The 20555-nt window shown below is 50.2% G+C and overlaps 1 protein-coding gene across 13 annotated transcripts in view; it reads right to left on the bottom strand.

The window, feature by feature from the left end:
- Window positions 1–308: 308 nt before the first annotated feature.
- Tmem229b (transmembrane protein 229B) overlaps window positions 309–20555 on the bottom strand; it is a 43187-nt gene continuing 22940 nt past the window's right edge. For 6 of the 13 annotated variants that reach the window (XM_060387752.1, XM_021651172.2, XM_021651173.2 and 3 more), the window contains 5 exons: window positions 15504–15684; window positions 10623–10719; window positions 10301–10389; window positions 8371–8434; window positions 309–3645 (listed from right to left, as the gene is read on the bottom strand). In XM_060387752.1, the coding sequence (XP_060243735.1) occupies window positions 3124–3645; window positions 8371–8415 (567 nt within the window). In that variant the 5' untranslated portion in view covers window positions 8416–8434; window positions 10301–10389; window positions 10623–10719; window positions 15504–15684 and the 3' untranslated portion in view covers window positions 309–3123. Of the gene's footprint in view, window positions 3649–8370; window positions 8435–10300; window positions 10390–10622; window positions 10741–15503; window positions 15685–17295; window positions 17413–19831; window positions 20048–20555 lie in introns of those variants that run through there. The other 7 variants (XM_021651175.2, XM_021651174.2, XM_060387756.1 and 4 more) reach the window with 7 other exon arrangements.

Consider the following 20555-nt stretch of genomic DNA (forward strand, 5'->3'; position numbering starts at 1 on the left):
AAGCCTTCTCTAATCATGGGACATACCAGGTTATTGTCAGCATGTTTAAGAACTGCTCGTCTCGTGGACAGGTGCAGGCAACCCATATCCTGCTTGGAGTCCATATCTGCTTTTGGGATTACAAGAGCTAGGGAACATTGGGGTGGATTCCGGTTCCTTGAGAGGATCAGGGCTGACCTGACCAGCAGGGCCACACCACCCTCCTCGTTCAGGAAGATGTGATGTAGACACTGTCAAGCATGAAGGGCCCAATGTCCAGTAGCCCCTGGAAAAGGGGCCCCACAGTGGAACAGATGTGTCACAGCCAGTCCAGGAACACAAACACCAGTATATTTTATGTGCACAGTTATGAAAAGAAGGAGACAGACGAACAGAGACATAGCAGGCAATGGGCTCACAAATCAGTCATGTGCCTTTCTCAAATAGCTGTCCAGCTGGAAGAGTCTTAACCACTTACAAAGCTGGGGCCTATAGCTCCTCCAGGTACAGGTGGCCTCAAGGTGGATGGCAACCCCCTGGCCTTACTCTCACCTGCCTCCTGCAGTGACACTTTGCATAGCCCAGAGCTTCATAAATAGATCCTTACATGATCTGACCTGTGGAGCAGCCTCCTGGGAGAACCATGAAGAGCGAGGGACCAGGACAAAAGGGACTCAAAGATGCTCCCTATGTATTATTGCTGTAAATAAGCACAGGCCATTGTGACTCTCTGGCATGAGGAGGGGACAGGGCACGGAAGCCTAGCAGACACCCAAAGCAACTCAACCCATGCAGGGCAGTATATTTACTATCTGCAACTCAGAGATGGCTTGCCTTGGGCTCAGAACATCAGAGGCTCCATAAGAGCTAGCAGACTCCCCAAGAAGGGCTTGATTGCCCCAACCTTCATGCCCATGGGCACTAAAGTTTTGGAGCCCTGAAATAGCTGATAAAGCAGGAATTGGAGTCTGGGCTATGCTCAGTGAGGTCTGACCCTGCAGGTCTGTGGTCCGGCCTTATGTTGTAGCCTCCCCTGGCTGGGGGTTCTGTGCCTACGAAGGGTCCTAGGAGCAACAGAGGGCCTAGGTAAGCAGACCACAATGCTGAGTTTTGCCAGGCATGGAGATTCACTCTGGGAACCCCTCCTGACATGGGATTAATAGGGCACTGAGGAAAAAATGGTGCCAGGGAATGCCTGTAAGACAACATCAGGAGTTCTGAGTCCTGGGAGCCACCCAGCGGCTCTCTCTGGTGGAGAACTGGAGTCTTAATGCTGGGACACCTCATCCAGCCCCTGGGTTCAGCTGTGAAGATAGATGTGAGGTGTTCTGGAGAGGCGTTAGGATTCAGGCAACTGAGATGGTACGGCGTTGGAGGCAACAAGGAGTCCCCTCCACCTGTAGATGGAAAGCAACCACTCCCATTGGAAGCCTGAACCCCTGTGACACCCCACCCCTAAAGCCCTGGAACTAGGGCTACAACAAGTCCTCACCCTCAACGGAATGGTGTTTGGTGACTGGACTTTGCTTCCTACCCTGGACAGAGAAAACTCTACGGAAAAGGGTGCCACAGAAGGCTGTATCTCCAAGTGTTTCTCTCAGCCCAAGCAGCCCAGCTGCTGGCCCTGGCCTGGTACTGACTGCATGGTCCAGAGACTCCGCACAGATGCTACTGTCACTTTTTAAATGATCTAAAGAAACAAAAGGCTGATTTCTACCTCAGAGCTCTAGGGTGGCTGCATAGGATGGTACACTCTTTGATGGTGCCATCCTTTCAAAGAGTGGGGGACAAAATCAGGAGCCTGGAGCAAGGATTCTACCTGTCCACTGCCAGCAATGGACCCACCATGGGAGAAAGTTAGCACGATCAAGATGACAATGCCCACAAACGTGACAGGGTTAATACTGTTTGAGGAACAAGCTCAAAGGGTCAGGCTGGCCAGGAGAAGCTGTCAAAGGAGCAGCCCTGAAGGTTGGCTGCAGAGCTGAGGCTACGGTAGAACTCATCTTTTCCCAAAGAGCCTTTCATGGTCTTCTGCGTCTGTCTTGTTCTCCATGGGTCTCCAACCAGACACCCAGTTCCTCTGTCTCACAGGGAGCCATACTGACTTAACTGGCTTAGAAATAAACCAGAATGGGCAAGCAGGATCTAGAACTCTGCCTGTTTTCCCCCTGCACTGTGGATGCGCCGCAGACCTCTGAGCCTAGATGTACACTGGGGGAACAGGATGAGATTTCAGTGGGACCTCTGCCGGGAGGGGCACCAGACCACCTGAGCCAGGGAGACAGGCCACCAGATGAAGGTGGAGGGAAGGCTGCAGTTAGGCAAGCGGGGTCCATTTCAGAGACGTGCCTCCAGCCGCGGCTGTGTTCTGTAGGGAGCCGGGAGAAGGAGAGGGTACAGTGACGCGGACATAGTGGGAAAGGCTGCCTGCCAGTGGGAAATGTCTTGAACATAAGAGAGAGGGGAAACGCCACCCAACACACGGGGATTGAAACCTCCAAAAGCCCAAGGTTGGTGGGAATCCAGCACCACAGGGGCCCCCCAGAAGGCCAAGGGAGCAGCGTGGGGCCCTGGGGGAGGGAGAGGAGCCAAAGGAAATTTTCCCAGCCCTTGCACAACAGCAGTGCCACCAAGCAGCCAATGGGCTGCCGGGTCTCTTTCAGGCTGCAGCTCGGAGGCCCCTGGGGAGGTATTGGTTGCAAGCAAGCACCTGAATATTGCCTAATGGAACCAGCCAAAGCCCAGCTGAAGCCAGGGGGCAGGTGGGGCGGTGGCCCCAACAGCAGCCAAGGCCTCCTCAGACCTTGCCTCCCACCTGTGGCCCCAGAGTTCACATCCCTTAGCCAGGACAGGCCTGCTGCTTCCAAAGTCATCCTTGACGTCCAATTGTTCACCACCCAGGCCCCAGCCCCCAGGATGGGTTGAGAGCCATGGACGAGTCCCAATGTCCTTCTGTTGTCTAGACACCCAACTCCTAAACACTATCCCACCGCCCACCATATGTGGTTGTGTTCGCCCTATTGGGCTAAGACCCAGTTGGGGGCAGGGCTTGTGCTGGACCAAGAGGTAACCCCTCCAGCTTGGTCCCTCTGTCCGTGGGTTCCTAAGAGATACCTCAGGTTCTCACATTAATCTCCTGACTCAGTCGGTCTTGACGTGGCCATTGGCCAGGGCTGGCTGGTTGGCAGGCTCCCCGGGCTCTGCATCCTTGTCAAAGCGCAGGCGGAGGGTGTTGCGGATGATAAACTGCTCCATGATGAGGGCCCCGCAGAACCACGGCACAGCATACTCAAGGGTGATGAGGCCCATGAAATCGAAGTCGAACTGGGAGTAGTCCCAGGGACAGGCATTGAACTGGCGTAGAATGAAGCCGGTGGTGAACTCCCACAGGTAGGTCCAGAGAGTGTAGATGAGGCAGCGCACCAGGAGAGGACAGCGGCCTCGCAGGCGCAGGTACATGCGCTCCACGATCAGGATGGAGGTGCCATAGATGAAGAGGGCCCACACGCTCGTGACCCCCGGGAACTTCCAGTTAAAATTCACCACGAACTCCCAGGCGGCCGTGAACATCACCTCGCAGAAGTAGCCGTGGATGGCGTAGAGGTACCAGCGGGACAGCGCGGTCAGGGGCTCGGCAGAAGCCATGGTACCAACTGGGGCCTCCTGCTGGGGACACAGGGAGACAGATGAGGGGGCCTCCCTGGGCCTGGCGCTGCCTCCCGCTCCCCATCTCTGTGGTGACCAGGCTGGAGGGGATTTCAAATCTGCTACCTTTCTCCATCCTCATTGGTACTCACCATAGTCCCAACTTCCCACCCTGCTGCATCACCTCAATGCCCTGTTATCTCTCAGCCAGGCAGGCCTGGGAGAAAAAAAAAAAACAGGAAGAAAGTCTAACCCGTTGGCTTCCTCTAAGAAACCCTTCTCAAATACCATGTGAAAATGTCTACTGTGCTCCCTAACATTTATGGTTGTTTGAGGTCAGCTGAGGAGGCAGTTGCCCTGACCCATAGATCTCTTTCTTTCTTACCAGGCCCATTGGGGACCCTGTTTGTCTCCCTACTTCTTCCCCAACTACTGCAAGCCACTCATATTTCTGAGATCTGAGCAGTCTCTCTCTCGTGAATATACAATACTATTTCAACAATCTTTGAGTCTCTTTCTCATATATTTCCTCTCATCACCATTTTTGTGTAGTTTTAATGTGTATGATTCAATAGCATTAGGAACCTCCATGTTGCACGATCATTCCTATCAAAGTTTCCAGAACTTTCCCATCATCCCAAACAGAATTTCTGCATCAGGGCTGGGATGCTGCTCAGTTGGCAGATCTCGCCTGAAACCATGTAACCTGGGTGTGGTGGTATACACCTGTAACCCCCAAGTGGAAGAGGTAGAAGGATTAGGTCACCTTCAGCTACATCAAGAATTCAAGGGCCAGCCTGGGCTACCCTGGGTCCTTGTCTCAAAAAAGAAAGCTATATTATTAAATGCCACTCTCTCCATCCCTCCTTTCTCCAGCTCCTGGAAGCCATTGTTTCAGCCTTTGCAGATTTGACAACTCTCATGAGTTTTTCTCTTATGGCTGATTTATTGGACTTGGTGTAATATTCTCTAGGTTTATTCAGGTGGTAGCCTATATCTGAACAAATCTTCTTCTTTTGAAAGGTTGAAGGGATTCCACTGTCTAGAACACTCTGTTTCTTCACTGTTCACAGACACTGGGATGGCTTCCACTTTTGAACAGGGCTGTCACACATGGGTGATCAAGTATCTATTCAAGGCCCACTTCCAGCTCTTTCTGGTCTACACCTCGAAGTGGAATCACTTGGCTACATGGTAATTTTGTGTTTGCCTCTCTGAAGAACCGAGGTACTGGGTTGGAGAGACGTCTTAGTGGTTAAGAGTGCTTCGGGAGGACCCAGGTTCAATTCCTAGTGCCCACATAACAGCTGTCAACTAGCTCTAGCTCTAGGGGATGTATCACTCTCTGCCCTCCGTGGGCACGAGGCACACATGTGTGAACACACATGCAAACACACCAAAACACATACAAAAAGTAAATTCGAGAACAGTGGTGCTGTCTTATACCGTTTGACATCCTCATCAGGACACATACAAATTCCAGATTCTTTGTATCCTTGTCAACATTTGGTTTTTTTGTTTCTCCATAACAACCATCCTAAACTAGACACCTAAGTATGACCTCATCGAGGTCACATTTTATTTTTAACTGCTACAGTAGATGGGGTTTGGCTTTCCTTTCCTTCCTCCTCCTCCTCCCTCAAACCCCACCACCAGTGTTCAAGGCCTGACTCCCCTCCCATCATGCTTCCCTAAAGCTTCGTCTGGCTCTCAGGCCTCTGCCTTTTTCTTCTAGCCCTCTATCATAGAGCATCTGGAGCACTCATGTGGCCCACATCAGAAGCCTGTATTTTTATTTTTTGATGCACGAGCCCTTGTGATTCAACTAGCTCTCCAACTTGCTGAGTGAACTCTCCTTAAGAGTGTGACTGTTCTACAGTCCTGTTATCCAGCTACTGCCCCAGGCCTCTCCTCTGTAAGAGTCTAAACAATACAACCTTGTTTATGCAGAGGATAGTGTGGGAGAGCTCACAGTTTATCAAGAATGGGAAGTTTTGTCAGCTCCAGATGTCAGTGGGCATCTGGCTTGACATCTACCAATCCTCTCTCCTAGGTAGGACAAGGGACAAAGGCTACCAAGGTGCCACCTGCAGTTTGCCCACGTGTCTGAGCATCCTAATACCATCTTTTAGCTACACAGGCCCCAGTGTGGTAATACTTAGCCACCCTTGCACCTTAATGACATTTCAAAAAACCGGTTCTTAATGAAGCCAAGTATGGTGGCAGGTGCCTGTAATCTTAGCACTTGGAAGGATGAGACCGGATGACTGCGTGTTCCAGGCCAGCTTGGGAGACACAGCAATCCCCTCCCCCTGTTTCAAAACAATAAAAAAGATGGGGGGGGGGGCTTCAGTTTGCCTACCATGCAGAGGCCCTGAATTTGATCCCCAGCCCTATGTAACCCAGGCATGGCAGTATGTGACCATAATCCCAACACTTACGAGTTGAAGATTAGAGGCAGGAGGATCAAAAGTTCAAGGTTATCCTTAGCCACATAGTGAGTTCCTGTCCAGCCTGAACTGCAAGAGATCTGAGAGAGGGTAGATGGAGGGGAAGAGAGCTGAGGAAGGGGAGAAAGGAAAGGAGAAGGAGGAAGGGAGTTTTGCTTCTATTTTATATGAGACTGGGTGTATCATATGCTTCGCTTAGACGAGAACCAGCTCCTGATTCCCCCTCTAGACTCAGACTCACAGACCTGTGTGCCCCCTCTCACTTCCTCACCCAGAAACATGCAAGGGCTCCCCCTTTCCTAAAGAAACACGACAGCATCCTTGGCCTGCCATTCAAGGCCTCTTCTGCTATATTGTCACCATCCATGTCCCCCTGTCTGGATCGTGTTTATTGTTTGGTATGCCTTCTTACATTCCCACAAGCACAATCCCAGTGTCTGGGTGACCATTTGAACCAATGTCTCCTCTTCCCAGCCACAAATCCTCTTCTTCCTCTGCATTTCCACAGCATGCCACCCCTCTGATGCCAATTATTTTGCTAAATTCCATTTTTAGTCCCAAGACAGACCTTATCCATTTGGCCATCATAGCCTAGACCTCTTCCTCCAGTAATAAAACTTAGATTGCTTTTTTTTTCTGGACATCTCCTCCTCCTGACACCTCGTGAGCAACTCAAGCTCCTTCCTAAATCAAACTCAGTATCATTCCCCAAACCAGTTTCCTCCTTCACCCTCTCCTGTTAGATGGGACCGACAAGTAAGCAGTTAGATTAAGAGGCACTTTGTTACCTTAACCCAGGTTTCTGAGTGCCAGGACCTATGCGTCAGGCTCACTGTCACACCCCCGGGTGCATACAGGAATGCATTCAGCACAGGGATAATGGTGGCTCATAATCATCGGCAAATGCCACCAACTCTACCATCCCCAAACCATATTCTAAATCGTCCAGTCCATCATTTCCTATTGTAGCTCAGGCACCTGTGGGTCACAAGGTCTCAGCTGGCCTAAGTCACAAGGCTGTGAGTAATCCGAGGCCCTGCTCTGTCCTCAGCTGGAGAGGTTAAACTGGGGTGACTATTCTCCATCAGTTTCCCATCTTCCTCTCGGACCCAGTAGACCAGTACTTATCCCATGCTAAGTTGATAAGTCATCAGCCCACGAGCAAGCCAGCCCAACCACATAAGTGCCTTTCACTCTGGCCAAGAGAAAGAAAGGAGGGAGGGAGATCACCATTAATGGTCCAGGCGAGCAGTTAAGGAAAAAGAGTCATTTCCAATGTTCTGGGGTACACTAGGTCAGCTATGGTTGATTGCGATCTATTGTAGATCTCAAAAACAGTGAATTGGGAGGATTTTGAGGGGGATTCACGTCTTGGGTGATATACATTTACATATGTATGTATAATCTCCTGATGTGATTATATGTTGTGTACATGCATGGCAATGTCACACTATACCTCACAAATATGAGCAATCACCATACGTCCATTAAAGAGTTTTGTGTGCAGCACGGTCTGAGGTACCCCAGTCTGGTTCTTGAATTCACTATGTAGCCAAAGACAATCCTGAACTTCTGATCCGCTTGCCTCTACCTGCCAAGTGCTGGGATCACAGGCATGCATCCCTGCACAATTACGCAACGGGGCTCCAATCCATGGCTTCCTGTATGCTGGGCAAGCACTCAATCAACTGAGCTACCTCTCCAGCTCCCATTCAAGATATTTTTCATGATAAAATGGTTTAAATTCTTTTCAAAAACTAAAAAGGCAGCCCTTCTTTAAAAAATAAATAAATAAAAGCCATGCTTGTGAATATCTCATTGGTCAAGGTGAGTCACACGGCGAAGCTGCTAACCCCTGGACAGGTGTACCTTTTAAATCCCGTGGGAATCCATCTCCTCATTGCTGCTGTTCAGGTTCAACCACTTCTCACCAGGCAGCTCCAAAAGTCCCTCAGCCTTGCCTTGCCTACTTACCGTTCAAATCCATAACAAAAGTGTATTCAGAAGGTGATCTCTCTAAAACGCCAGTCTGATGGTTCTCCCCATTAAAAGCCCATTAGCAGATCTTCAACATCAGCATCCCTCAGAGATGGCTGGCAGCATCCTCCTGGGCCCAGCTCTGCCTCTGGATCCCGGCCAGCTCTGTGCTTTAGATCCCAGAATGGCTGTCTCTGCTGGGATGCCCTTTCCATTTGCTGTCTTTGGAACCCCTTCCCCCTATGCCTATCCGCCATAGTCCATGGCACAGCAATCCTACAATAATCAAGCGCTGTCTACTGTCCCGCGTACCAACCCTCGCTTTGCTGTGATTCATCCGAAGGCCAGCGCCCGTAACCATCAGAGAAACATTTTACACACTGTGGAGAGAAAAATGTCAGGACTTGAAGCTGTATCATTAACATTTGATTCTGCAAAGGTGCATGCCCATGTAAATATGCAAAACATTCAGCCACAACCTGTCTCTGGTTGAGAGTGCACGTGATTCCTCATTACATTTTTCTTTATGGTCTGAACCTGACAAGGAAACCTGAAACCGGGTAAAACTAGTTTTCCCCTCCTATGCCATCCTCAATACAGTCTGCAGCGCAGATGTGGACACTGTGTGGGCAGTGACCTTAGGAACCCTACATCCTGTTTGGGCCTGATATCCCAAACCTGTAAGATCCTTGGCAAGCTGCCTCGTTGCTCCTAGCCTCAGCTTCCTTCTGCTTTGTTTTTGTTTTCGAGACTTGCTTTGTAGACGAGGCACAGCGATCTCACAGCGATCCGCCTGCCTCTGCCTTCCCTGAGTGCTGGGATTACAGGTGTGCGTCACTGCCCCTCGGCTGCCTCAGTTTCCTTTTAAGTAAACTGGGGGTGATATGAATGACTATCACAGTTGTTGTGAGGATGAATTATCTAGCTACTACTAAATACTGCAAATAAGGGCTAGAGAAACGACTCAGGTTAAGGTCATTTGTTGTTCTTACAGAGGACTAGGGTTCAGTACCAGGCACCCACATGGCGGTTCATAACTGATTATAATTCAAATTCTAGGGGATCCAATGTCCTCTTCTGGCCTACTACATGCATATAGTATATTTACATACATTCAGGCAAAGACACACACACACACATATAAAATTAAAAAAAAATAGTTTTTTAAACGACACAAATATTTCTGTAAAGATCCTGTCCTGTGCACAGCCTCTGCTGCTACTGGGATCACCCCCCACTTCAGGCAGGGTCACTCTGTCCTCGTCCTAGGCAGCCTGCTGGCAGCCTTCCTTTCTTCCCTGCTAAGCAGGCTTACAAGACATCATGCCACTGAACCAGGAAACGCTGTGAAACAATAGTCCCACACATATAGCCTGGGAGAGCCAGGGTGGGGGCCTTTGCTTCCCTAAAGCTGCCCACAGGTGAATTCAGAGGAAGGGCCAGCCCTGAGGGTCAGGCTTGAAAACAGGATAGAACAGAAGAGTAAACATCCCCAAGCACAGCCTTGCAAAGTGCCACTGCTTTGTAAATGTTCTTCACAGACCAACAGAGAACAGAAAAATGGGCCACAGGGAAATGCAGGAGGGGCAGGTAGGTTTAAGGCAGACGGCTCTCCTCATGTGATTCAGGACCCTTTGAACTCAGGTCTGTTCAGCTGTCTCAATCCCCTGACTCCTCTGTAGGGAAGAGGATTCTGGGATAGGGAGTTTCCCACTCAGAGGTCTCCCTTTCGGCAGCTGGATATTACTAAGTGGATCTCCTTATAAGCCAACCTCCGTGTGTGTGTGTGTGTGTGTGTGTGTGTGTGTGTGTGTGTACATGCATGTGTGGTTATGTGTGTGCCTGCTTGCTCCTGCTCCTGCTAGGGTTCAAACCCAGGACCCTGTACATGCTAGGCGAGTCCCTGCCGCTGAGCTCCTTCCCTGTCCCACTCCTCCTTCTTGTTGACTTTCAATCCTGCTCTGCTTGCCTCTGATCTCTTTCTTCTTCCTGGAATAGCTAAAAATGGTTTCTCAGCTGGGAACCGTTGGCTCCAGCTTTCCCAGGTGACTGGGAAGAGCCGGACCTCAAAACTTTATCAGCAGAAGCAAGATGGAAGGAGTACATGTTTAAGGGAGAGAGGACAGAAGGGGGGTCAGCTCAGAAAAAAGACGGTGGGAGGACAGGCCAGGGAACAGAAGGAGCCCCAGGCATGGTTCCATTTCTAGTCAGCAGGAAGCGCTTGGGCAGATGGAAGGGGAGCATACCTAGGCAAGGTCAGACCTTGTTCAAGCGGTCGTGGCAGGAGAACACAGCTGGTCCACGCAGGATGAATGTGGCCAACTGAAAGACCTGGCTGGGGGTGGAAGACAGGGGTGAAGGCTGGGGTGAGCCTTGTTGGTTGGGCTGCCCCTGGGTGGTGGGAGGTACTCAGATGAAAGGTGGAATACTGACTTGAGGACAACTCCCATTTCTAGTAACCACAGGTGCTGGGCCTGGATTTGTATCTAGGATGGCCTCATCCCCCCCTCTACTGGCTCCAACAGACCCACTCTTTTTGCTCGGCCCTCCTCCACCTAGTCTCCTCACCCTCATGCTCCTTCCGATAACACCTGGCTCAGCTCTGCAATCAGCTCTGGGGAAGTCTACAGCAGAAGCCAGCAGCTCCGACGATGGCGGCCTCGGTCTGGTGATAAGCACAACCGTCCTAAGGACCACGACATAAAGATGGGACAGCCCAAGCAAAGATAGTCAGGGTGGCATGGAGGAGAGTGAGGCAAAGATCAAAGGCACGGGAGACAGCATTTGGAGAGTGTGGATGGTTTCACCCTGCTCATGCTTGTTGGTCAAAGACCACAGGGTCTCTGAGAAGGATCAAAATCCAAGTGATTTGTCAGTGTGAGGAAACAGGTGGTGGGGACAAGAAAGCTGGTCTTGTCCAGTCCCTGGGAATGTCTCAGCTGAAGCTCTCCGAGTGTGTGAAGCTCTATCATAGGGTAGATCACACAGAATGGGCAGTGGAGACAGGTGAAATCAGCCTTAAGAGAGCAGGGTAAACCTGGCCCTGGTGGCACACGCCCTTAATCCCAGCACTCGGGAAGCAGAGGCAATTGGATCTCTGTGAGTTTAAGGCCAGCCTGGTCTACAAAGTGAGTTCCAGGACAGCCAGGGCTACACAGAGAAACCCTGTCTCTAAAAATCAAAGAGAGATAAGACAGAGACAGATACACACACACACACACAAAGGCAGACAGACAGACACAGAGAGAGAGACAGGAAGACCAGGAAAGGTAAAGCCAGATGGAATGGCTGACTTTGGTTTTGCCATAAATTCTGACCTTATCACAGGAAGCTGAGACTCTGTAACAGAATGGCTCTTCGGATTTTTGCCCAGGGGAGCATCTTGCTGGATTTGGCATCCCATTCTCTTGCTAAGCTTTACTCTTCACCCCAGGCACCCAAATCACTACCATCCCATGCTCTGAGGAGCTACACAGCCCACCTAGGAGGTCTATGGGGCTGAGGGTCAGCACCATCGATGGGGGAGAAAGGGGGGAGACAATCATTCTACGTCTGAGTTACTGCCAGACCCGAAATGACTCTGGACTTCCCTTACCATCAAGGTAGAAGAAGGAAAACAGACATGCTTCAGGGCCAGAACGGGCCATGGGGGGCTAGTTCCTGTGGCCAGTGGCTAGCTCAGACACCACCAACTTCTACCTTTCTTTCTCTTGAGAGGCCCCAGGTATCACACTGATGAGGTAGTCCCTTTACCTCTCACGTGACAATAAGAACCAGGTGTTCCTCTCAGCACTTTCCATGTTCCAGCTTCAGAAAGTTCTGAAGCCCATTTTACAAAGGGAGAAATGGGGCAGAAAGAGGCTGTATAATTAGCCTATGTTCTTATAGCTCTCAATGCCTGGGCTAGTTATTAAACCCTCCTAAGTCTGGCTCCAGAGTCTTCACCCCCAGTCATCACCCTGTACTGTTCCAAAGGCTGGCTACAAGCTCCTCTGAGGTACTACAACTTCCAAGGCGCTGTCTCTAGATACTGAGGTGGCATCTGGAGTAAGAAGAAGATTCATGGAAATAGATGCGTACTTCTCACTCACCGGGCCCTCTACCAAGCTCCGAACTAAGTGTTAGACATAACGCAGGCTCCTAGACTATTTCTCAGACCACAGTCTGGCAGGAGCCACAAGTAAGTACTCCAAGGTCAAAGCAGAGCCTCCCAGGACTATGGCAGCAGCTACTCTTCAGTGCCTCAGGTCATGAGCCATTTAAAGACACTTTGCCAGGGCACACATTACCCAGTTACCTTCCTAGCTGCCAGTCCACCCTGGTACGGAAATCTGAGACAGCTGAGCCCTGATCTGGAAATGCCAGCCAAGAGCAGCGGCCTGTGTACAAGATGTCCAGAGGGGCCATCTGTCCAGAGCAGCAACAGCCAGGGTGTCAGAAACAGCCACCCCACACAAGACTTTGGAAGGACTAAGACACCGAGCACATCCCAGATGGGAAAGATGAAGATGGTAGCACTGAGGAATGGAGTCTGTCCTGGCCCAGAGGTTCCCTGAGTTCCGGAAGCAAAGGGCAGCACGCAGGCGGGGGCCACAGGGTAGGCATTCTGGGTACTCACTAGAATGTTCCAGGACCTCCACGTGGCTGTCTCTCTGTTGTCACTCAGGTCTCAACTCGGCCATCACCCCTCTGAGACCTTTCCTGGGCTTTTTGTTAGTCAAGTCATCCCATTTCCTTTGTAACAGTGAAATAATAGTTTGCTACTGTTTAAGGCCTTTCTCCAAATGCAATGTAAACTCAACGAGGGGCAAGGCTTAGTTTTCTTCACTGACGCCTGGCAACAATGCCTAATAATATTTTCAGAAGAAGAATGAATAGATGGATGGGTAGGTGGGGCCTTAAACAAGATGAGAACAGAAATAAAGCGCCAGCTGACTTAACCTTTCTCCTCTCCTCCATGTGGAAAATATAGCCTTTTAAGAGGTCTTAATTCTAAAATTCAAAAATGTCTTTATTTTTTTATTTTTTGCAATTATTAAAGTAACGTGCGCTCACAGCTAAAATTTAAATGTTATAGGAAGGAATGACTTAACAGACAAAAGTCCCTCCCACGTCTTAGAGAAAGTCACTATTAATGGGGCCTTCTGCAGTCACCCTGATTAAACTGCTCTACAAGAAGCCAACCCTGGCACCACAGAGAGGAGGAGCATTCATAACGAAACTTAAGCCACAGAGCCAGTATCTCTTCCTCTTTGCAATCTTCCCCCAGGTGCACTCGGAGCCACTGTCACTCTGTTACTTAACATTTTCACTTAGATCAGACAGAACTGTCTTTTCCCGAAAGGGAGTCTTACAGAAGAAGGGGTAGATAAAAGGACCTGGAGGGGACATGTACTCCACAAGCAGACCAACAAAGCCAAAAAATCTGGGCCCGGGGGTCCCTGCAGAGACCACTCATGGAGAGGACCTAGACCCCTGCTCAGATGTAACCTATAGGCAGCTTAGTCTCCATGTGGGTTTCCGAGTAAGGGGAGCAGGGGCTGTCTCTGACATGATCTCGGTTGCCTGCTCTTTGATCACTTGCCCCAGGTGGAGTGGCCTTGCCAAAGCACAGAAAAAGAGGATCCAGGCAATCCTGATGAGACTTGATAGCCTAGGGTCAGATGGCAGGGGAGGAGGTCTCTTCCTTTCAGTGGACTGGGGGGAGGGGGGGAGGAGAGGGAATGTGGGTGGGAGTGGGAGGAGATGAGGAAGTAGGGCTACAATCTGGATATAAAATGAATAAATTGTAGAAAATAAATGAATAAATTTTAGAAAGGACTGTCTTTTCCAAGCTCGACAGCCTATGTGCTCATCCTTACAATAGCTATATAATAGCCCACCTAGTGGAAAACTATAATTTACTTGACTAAGATGTTCAACAAAGGTAATAATTGTTTTCCATTTCCCCTATTACGGAGAACAGCACAGAAATATCTTCCATGCCTGTAACAAAAGAAATTTAGCCATTTTCTTCTCTGAGACTATTTCATAATTAAGATCCATCTATTCCTCCTCTCCCCTTCCATTTCCCTCACATCTCCTGCTTCCTGTCTTCCCTTCCTTCCACTTTTGTTTGTTTGAGACAGAAGCTCATTGATTCAAGGCTAGCCTCAAACGTCTGATCCTCCTGCCTCTCAGTCAAAGACAAGCACCCCCACATTCAGCTGGCTTGCTTGTTTTCTCTCTTTTCTTACTTCCTGCCTTCTCTCCTTCCCCATCCCAAACAGGGGAAGCCCAGGCTTACTTCTATCTACATATCTCCAAGTAGGGGGTTACAGGTGTGTGTTCCCATGCCCAGCAGGAAAACCTGTGCCACGTGATGAGTACCCTCACATCTGGGTCACTACATCCTCACAGTGACCTCCGTGAATCTCTTCCTCCTCCCAATCCCCCTTCAAGTCCAGGCTCACTTATCTTACTCTAGCTGAAATCAATTCAAGAGTAACTCCTAAAGAGACCTGTTAGGAGCACACGACCTTCCAAGCATAAGTGAACTGGTAAGTAGATTCTGACCCTGAGCTAGGAGAGTCCAGATCTATCTACAGCTGAGAAATGAGTTACTTTGTTCCCACTCTCTGCATACAGCGGTATGGAATCGACTCTGGGCTCCAAGGGACCAGCTCAGGAGCTCCTTAGAAGCTATCCAAACAAGATGGTCTCACTGCTAAGACAGCTTTAATGCCTGCTGCCTACCCTGACTCATCGGAGCTTCCTTCTTTCTGGTCTCTGATCCCACCGTTGTATTGTCTGCTCTGCACTGACATAATGGTCTTTGGGCCTCAGGGACTAGGGAAAGAATCCAATTGTCATTCTTTAAAGTATCATCAAGGAAAAGCCAGAGGCAGAGACTGGGCCAGAGGCCAGAGTAAGAACAGGCATGCTGTGCAGTCAAGGCCTTTCACCCTGTGAAGCGCCTGCCTGGACTTAGGAGCTACTGCAGAAAGCGAGGAGACTTGTCTTGCTGAGTCCCTGTCACTCTTATAATATCTAAGGCATGGCTGTTCTCCCCAACTCCTTTGGGGCTGGTACAGTAACTGCTTATAGTGTTGGGACAGGACTCAGATTCCAGGCAAGGAATAGCTCCCACTGCTTGGATGGATAGCATCCAGGAGCCTCTTGAGGAGAAAGAACATGGGAAGACACCCTCTCCCAGGGTCTAGTTTTATCCTGGTCAGCCAATCTGGCCCTGGCCCAGTTTTAGAAGTCATTAGATAGCCCCAATGCTCACACAGCCTGAAACTGCTCCACACTCCCCTTCCATTCCAGAACCACTTGCCTTGTGACAAGCCCTTGGACAGGAAGCAGGCTGAGAGCTTGAACCCCTTAGACCTATATCCACACTGATGAGCTGCCAAGCGGGAGGGCAGACAGGGTCAGTGATCCCCTACATGTCTGGGCCATACTCACTTTTCACAGCCTTGACTGTGTGGCCGGGAACAGACATCAGGATCGCCGTGCAGCTGTGTCCCGGCTTAACCTTGTCTTGGTAGCAGACTGGACCTTGATGTCATTCTCACCAACGGGGACAAACATTCACGCCAGGGCTCAGCTAATTCTTGGCTGGAAGGAGGGCGGCTTTCATGTGTCTCTGAGAATAAAAGAGGAGGCCATCGTCAGCCTAACCCAACCCCAGTTCTGAGCCACCAGGTCAACCAAACAGTAGATCCAAGGCCAAGTACTCAGCAACAGGCCACCAAGGTCCCTGTCATCCCGTCTCTTGCCACCCTCGAAGCTCACGGCAGGTTGATCCAGACAGCAGAGGCCGGGAGGGACTTCAGGTGATCATCCTGAGAGGTTAGTTAAGACTTAGGGGCCTCTTGTACCACACACGAATGAATACATACTCTGAAAGCTTAAAGGAGACAGAATTTTAGACTCCAGCTCCATTCTCAGCTTCAGAGTGTGCCTTGCTGTGTTGTGGAGACATCTGTTTGCAACGGTAGTCAGCCTCATGGAAGGCAGGCAGTGAGCCTAAGATATGCGTTTTAGCACTTAGAGCAGTGGTTCTCAACCTTTCTAATGCTGCGACCTGTTAATACAGTTCCTCATGTGGTGACCCCCAACCATAAGATTATTTCATCGCTACTTCATAACTGTAATTCTGCCTCTGTTAGGAATCATAACGTAAACATCTGTGTTTTCTGATGGTGTTTTTTTGGGTTGCGACCCACAGGTTGAGGACCACTGATTTAGAGAAGTAAGTACACCACACAAGTAAACAGAAGAAAACAAGAAAGCATGCTAAGCTCCTTCCTCCGCCACCCACACCTCAGCTGAGCCTAGTGGGGTACACCTTTAATCCCAGTACTCGGGAGACTCAGGCACAAGAAATTCCCCCAGTTAGATGTCAGCCACGGCTCTATAGGCAGACGATGTCCAACAAACGAACGAACAAAACACCACAACAAAGCCCCAAACCTTACCTGCAACCCACTACTGTAATACTTATCATATTAATACCAACAGATCCTCTAAGAGTAAGGCTGACAACTGGCCTTAAGCTGATACAAATCTTACATCTTAAGGCCTCTTGCCGCATACATCCTCCCAATAATATCCCCAAGACATTTTTTTTTCTTTTTATAGCCCTGGGGATTGCACCCGGAATTTGGCATATGCTAGGCAAGGGCTTGAACACTGAGTTCTATCCCCAGATCTTTAAAAATTGTCTCTCTTGAGTAAGATTCACAAAATCGTCCTGCCTCACAGTAGACAGAACTACAGGCCTGGCTAGCAAGACTGGCAGGACTTGACCACTTATTCCGTGAATAATGAAATAAAATGAAGGTACCAGACCTTTCTTCAGAGGCCCCTTGACACGACCCACAGGTTCGCAGACAGGACTTTGCCCAGCACATGGCGGTAGGCTGAGACACTATCGCTCCCCGGTAGAAGACAGGCGGCAGCCTGCCCTGATACCCAGGTATCATCTTCCTCCCTCCCAGAGGCTCCGAGTGCAGGCAAAGCCTCTCCCATAACAAACTAACCACTTGGAAGGCAGCTGAGAGCTGACAAGAGAAAGTTTGAGGGTAGGGTCCGAAAACGCACCCCGCCAAGATTGCTTAGGCCCCCACCCCCACCCCAGGCCTCTGCACAGAGAAGAATGAAGGTCTGGACTGTGCCCATGCGGGCTGCTGAGCTCAGCCTGGCCCGTATCTCCCCAATTCCTCCATAAACAGAAACTTTGGCCCTCTCACACCTGTTCGTCTTCCTCCCATCTCCTAGTCTGCCTGAAGTGGGGCAAAGGTCACTTTGGCACTGGCCCATCACCTTGAAGAAAGAGTCTTCATGAAGCATATTCCACACTCTGCACCATGAGCGCTACCTTGACGTGTGGCCTGGAGAGTTCAATCCCACCCATGGGCACTTCCTCCTTCCTGGGGCCTAGGCAAGCCCAGCAACGGCACAAGTCAAAACAGAAACAGAAAACTAAAACCACATCCTACTTGTTCCGTCTGGTGCTGCAGCAGTCTGAGCTGTGGGCTGAGGTCCTGTCCTAGACGAGGACAACACTGTGGGGTGGTCAGAACGGCTCTCTCTGGGAACCAGCCTCTGGCTGGATACCTCCCACTTCTTGGTCTGCCTTTTCCTCAGGGGTGGAGGAGATGCCAAGGTCACGGGGGTCCCACCTTTTCCTGCAAATTCACCAGCTGTCCCCAGATCCCCCTCACACTCTAGCAGGATCCAAGACGGGTGGTAGCGGCACACACCTTTAATTCCAGCGCTCGGGAGGCAAGGGCAGGCGCATCCCTGAGTTCAAGGCTAGCCTGGTCTACAGTGCGAGTTCTGGGACAGCCAAGGCTACATAGAGAAAACCCGTCTCAAAAACACACAAACAAACAAAAAGAGCAGGGTCCAGGGGACAGAAACTGCAAGGCTCCTTCGGGATTCACACAGCCTGAGTCAGAAGCCTGTGTGGCACACGAGCGTGTCAGCAGCCCTCGCGGCAACTATCGTGAAGGCAGAGCTGGGCCTACTCAAGTTTGTCAACTCTCATGATTCTCTTAGGACACCTGTGGAGCATCGAGGCAGCAGTGGCGACAGCTACCAAGGTTTAGAACATTAAAATATTTGGTCAAATCTACAAACCTGATCCAAACCCCAGGCCATCTCACTCCTTTGAAGCCCTAATTCTCAGTGCCTTTAAGCTGCTTCCCTTCTGAACCCCATCCTCAAGGCCTATCTCTGTTCAGTGGGATCTGTCTCAGCCTACCCTGTAGCCCATTACTCTGCCCACATACAGCAGATCATCCATCCAGTTTCTCCATTAGCACTCCTGAGGGGTTCCTTGAAGATGGAGGGATCAGGGCTATCACTCAGGGCTGTCTCCTCCAGCCCTCCTCTGCAGCCTACCTACTCCGACTCCTCCTCCTGCACTGCTCTGAGAGACCACGGCAGCCTCGGGGGCCACCCTACTATTCTCAGCCCCATGAGACTTTAACCATGTTCCCACAAAACCTGTCATCCTGTCTGTAAATAACCTCGCTTGTGTTTATTTCCCACAAGATGAGCTCCTGGAGACCACAAGTCATCTATGGGATGGCTGCACAAACAGAAGAGAGAAATATCCAGCTAAATCTTGGTGTTAACCAAAGCTAGCGATTCCCAGAGTTTGTCTCTAATATCTTGGGTACCTTCCTGGAAAGGAGGTGTTCCTTTCCTTTCTTCCATCTCCCAGCATCCTCACAGACTGAGGGTGTGTGGCAAGGGTCTGGACAGTAGAGAAGACCTGCCTGAAAGCATACAGGGAAGGTGAGGCTGGGAACAGAGTGTCCCAGGCACGCATCCTTGGGGGACACTGCAGGCTCCTACATAGGCAGAGGTCCAGGTGGGTTCAGGTCAGAGAACAACAAAACCCATTTTGTTATTTCTACAATGTGCACAGGCAGCCAGTTCTCAGGAGGAGGATTCATTTCCCAAAGAGGTTTAACTAGCAGCTGCTGGCAGGAAAGTCCCCTTGCATAATTTTCTCTCCTCTACAACTATTTAGGGTAAGCTGGGCTTGCAGGATTCAGTCTGCTTCTCTGACTGGAATCCAAATCCTCTCACCTACTCCACCTCCATGGCCTAAGAAGGGAGGACCTAAGAAGGGAGCCAGAAATGGTATGTCACACCAACTTTTTGTCTGCAGGCTCCCTTCCGCCAGAGGTTTCCAAATCTCTCAGAAAATGGTAAAGATCAAACATCCAAACTGAGCTTGGCATTTGCCTGTACTCCCAGCACTCAGGAAGCAGAGGCAGGCAAGCTTCAGCTACTTATCAAGTTCTACATAAAACCTTGTCTAACAACAGCAACAAAACAGTGACAACAACAAGGCCACTAACAAAAAATTGATGGTTCACCAAAACAAACAGAACATACTCTCACAATCAATACAGAGTACTTCCCTAACCAGCTGTGGGAGGGGGGTTCCCTACACACACACTCACTCACACAGACAGGGGAGGGAGGGAGAGACAGACAGACAGACAGACACAGAGAGAGCAGATTCTCAGCAGATACCAATTGCTTATCCTAACAGTTTAACTCTGACATTCTACCCCGAGACAAAGCCAGTGGATCCCACAAATTTGAGGGCTCCCTCTCATATGACTGCCCTGCCTCAGATGCCAATCACAAAGAGGTTTTCACCCGTTCTTCCGACCGCTGACTACAAAGCATTATTTCCAGGCTCCCTGTCTCTGCCTGATTCATTTGCTAGGAGGATGTCTCACAGAACCCACAGAAACACATACCTTCACTGGGTGGGACAGCTGGATGAAGAGTAAATGGAGCAGAGCAGAGGTGGCGGGGGTTGCAGTCCCAGGACCCACTCGGTCACCGGGGGCACAGCACACGCTTATGGGATTGCCAAGAGTCTTTATACTCAGAGGTTCATGGCTAGGGCCAGAAGGTCCACCCCTCTAATCTTTTTATCATGAGGTGTTTGGGTGATTGGCTCCTCCTGAGCTTAGCTAGGGCTCCACCCTGAGTACTTCGTTAGTGGAAACCGAGGTGTAACCAAAAAGGCTCATTCCACTGCGTTAGCTTATTCTATAGTGAGGCCAGCCCTAAACGCTATGGATTTGGCAGGTTCCCAAACCAGAGTGACCACCCAAAGCTACAAACTCAATTGGTATCCAAGCACCCCAAACGACAGGCAGTATGCCATCATCCCCTCAAAGTGAACAGGAGGCACAGGCACATGCCTGGGGATGCCAGCTGCCCCACCCCCCACGCCCCACCCCGCACTTGGACAAGGGTCCACATGGCCCCTTGCTCTGGGGGGCCTGGACTCTGAATGTCCCTGCCTGCTCCTCGTCTCACCCTAATCTTCTCTTTCACGTAGGACTCCTTGTCCTGTTACCCTCCTGTCCCCTCTTATTCCTCCTCACCCAGTTCATTCCACCTCAGCAAGCAACTTCTAATCTCCCTCTCTTAGCAAAACACTGCCCAAGCAGTACACCTGGGAGTGTGGTC

This window comes from Meriones unguiculatus, chromosome 7 (genome assembly GCF_030254825.1).
Source record: "Meriones unguiculatus strain TT.TT164.6M chromosome 7, Bangor_MerUng_6.1, whole genome shotgun sequence".
Classification (NCBI taxonomy): domain Eukaryota; kingdom Metazoa; phylum Chordata; class Mammalia; order Rodentia; family Muridae; genus Meriones; species Meriones unguiculatus.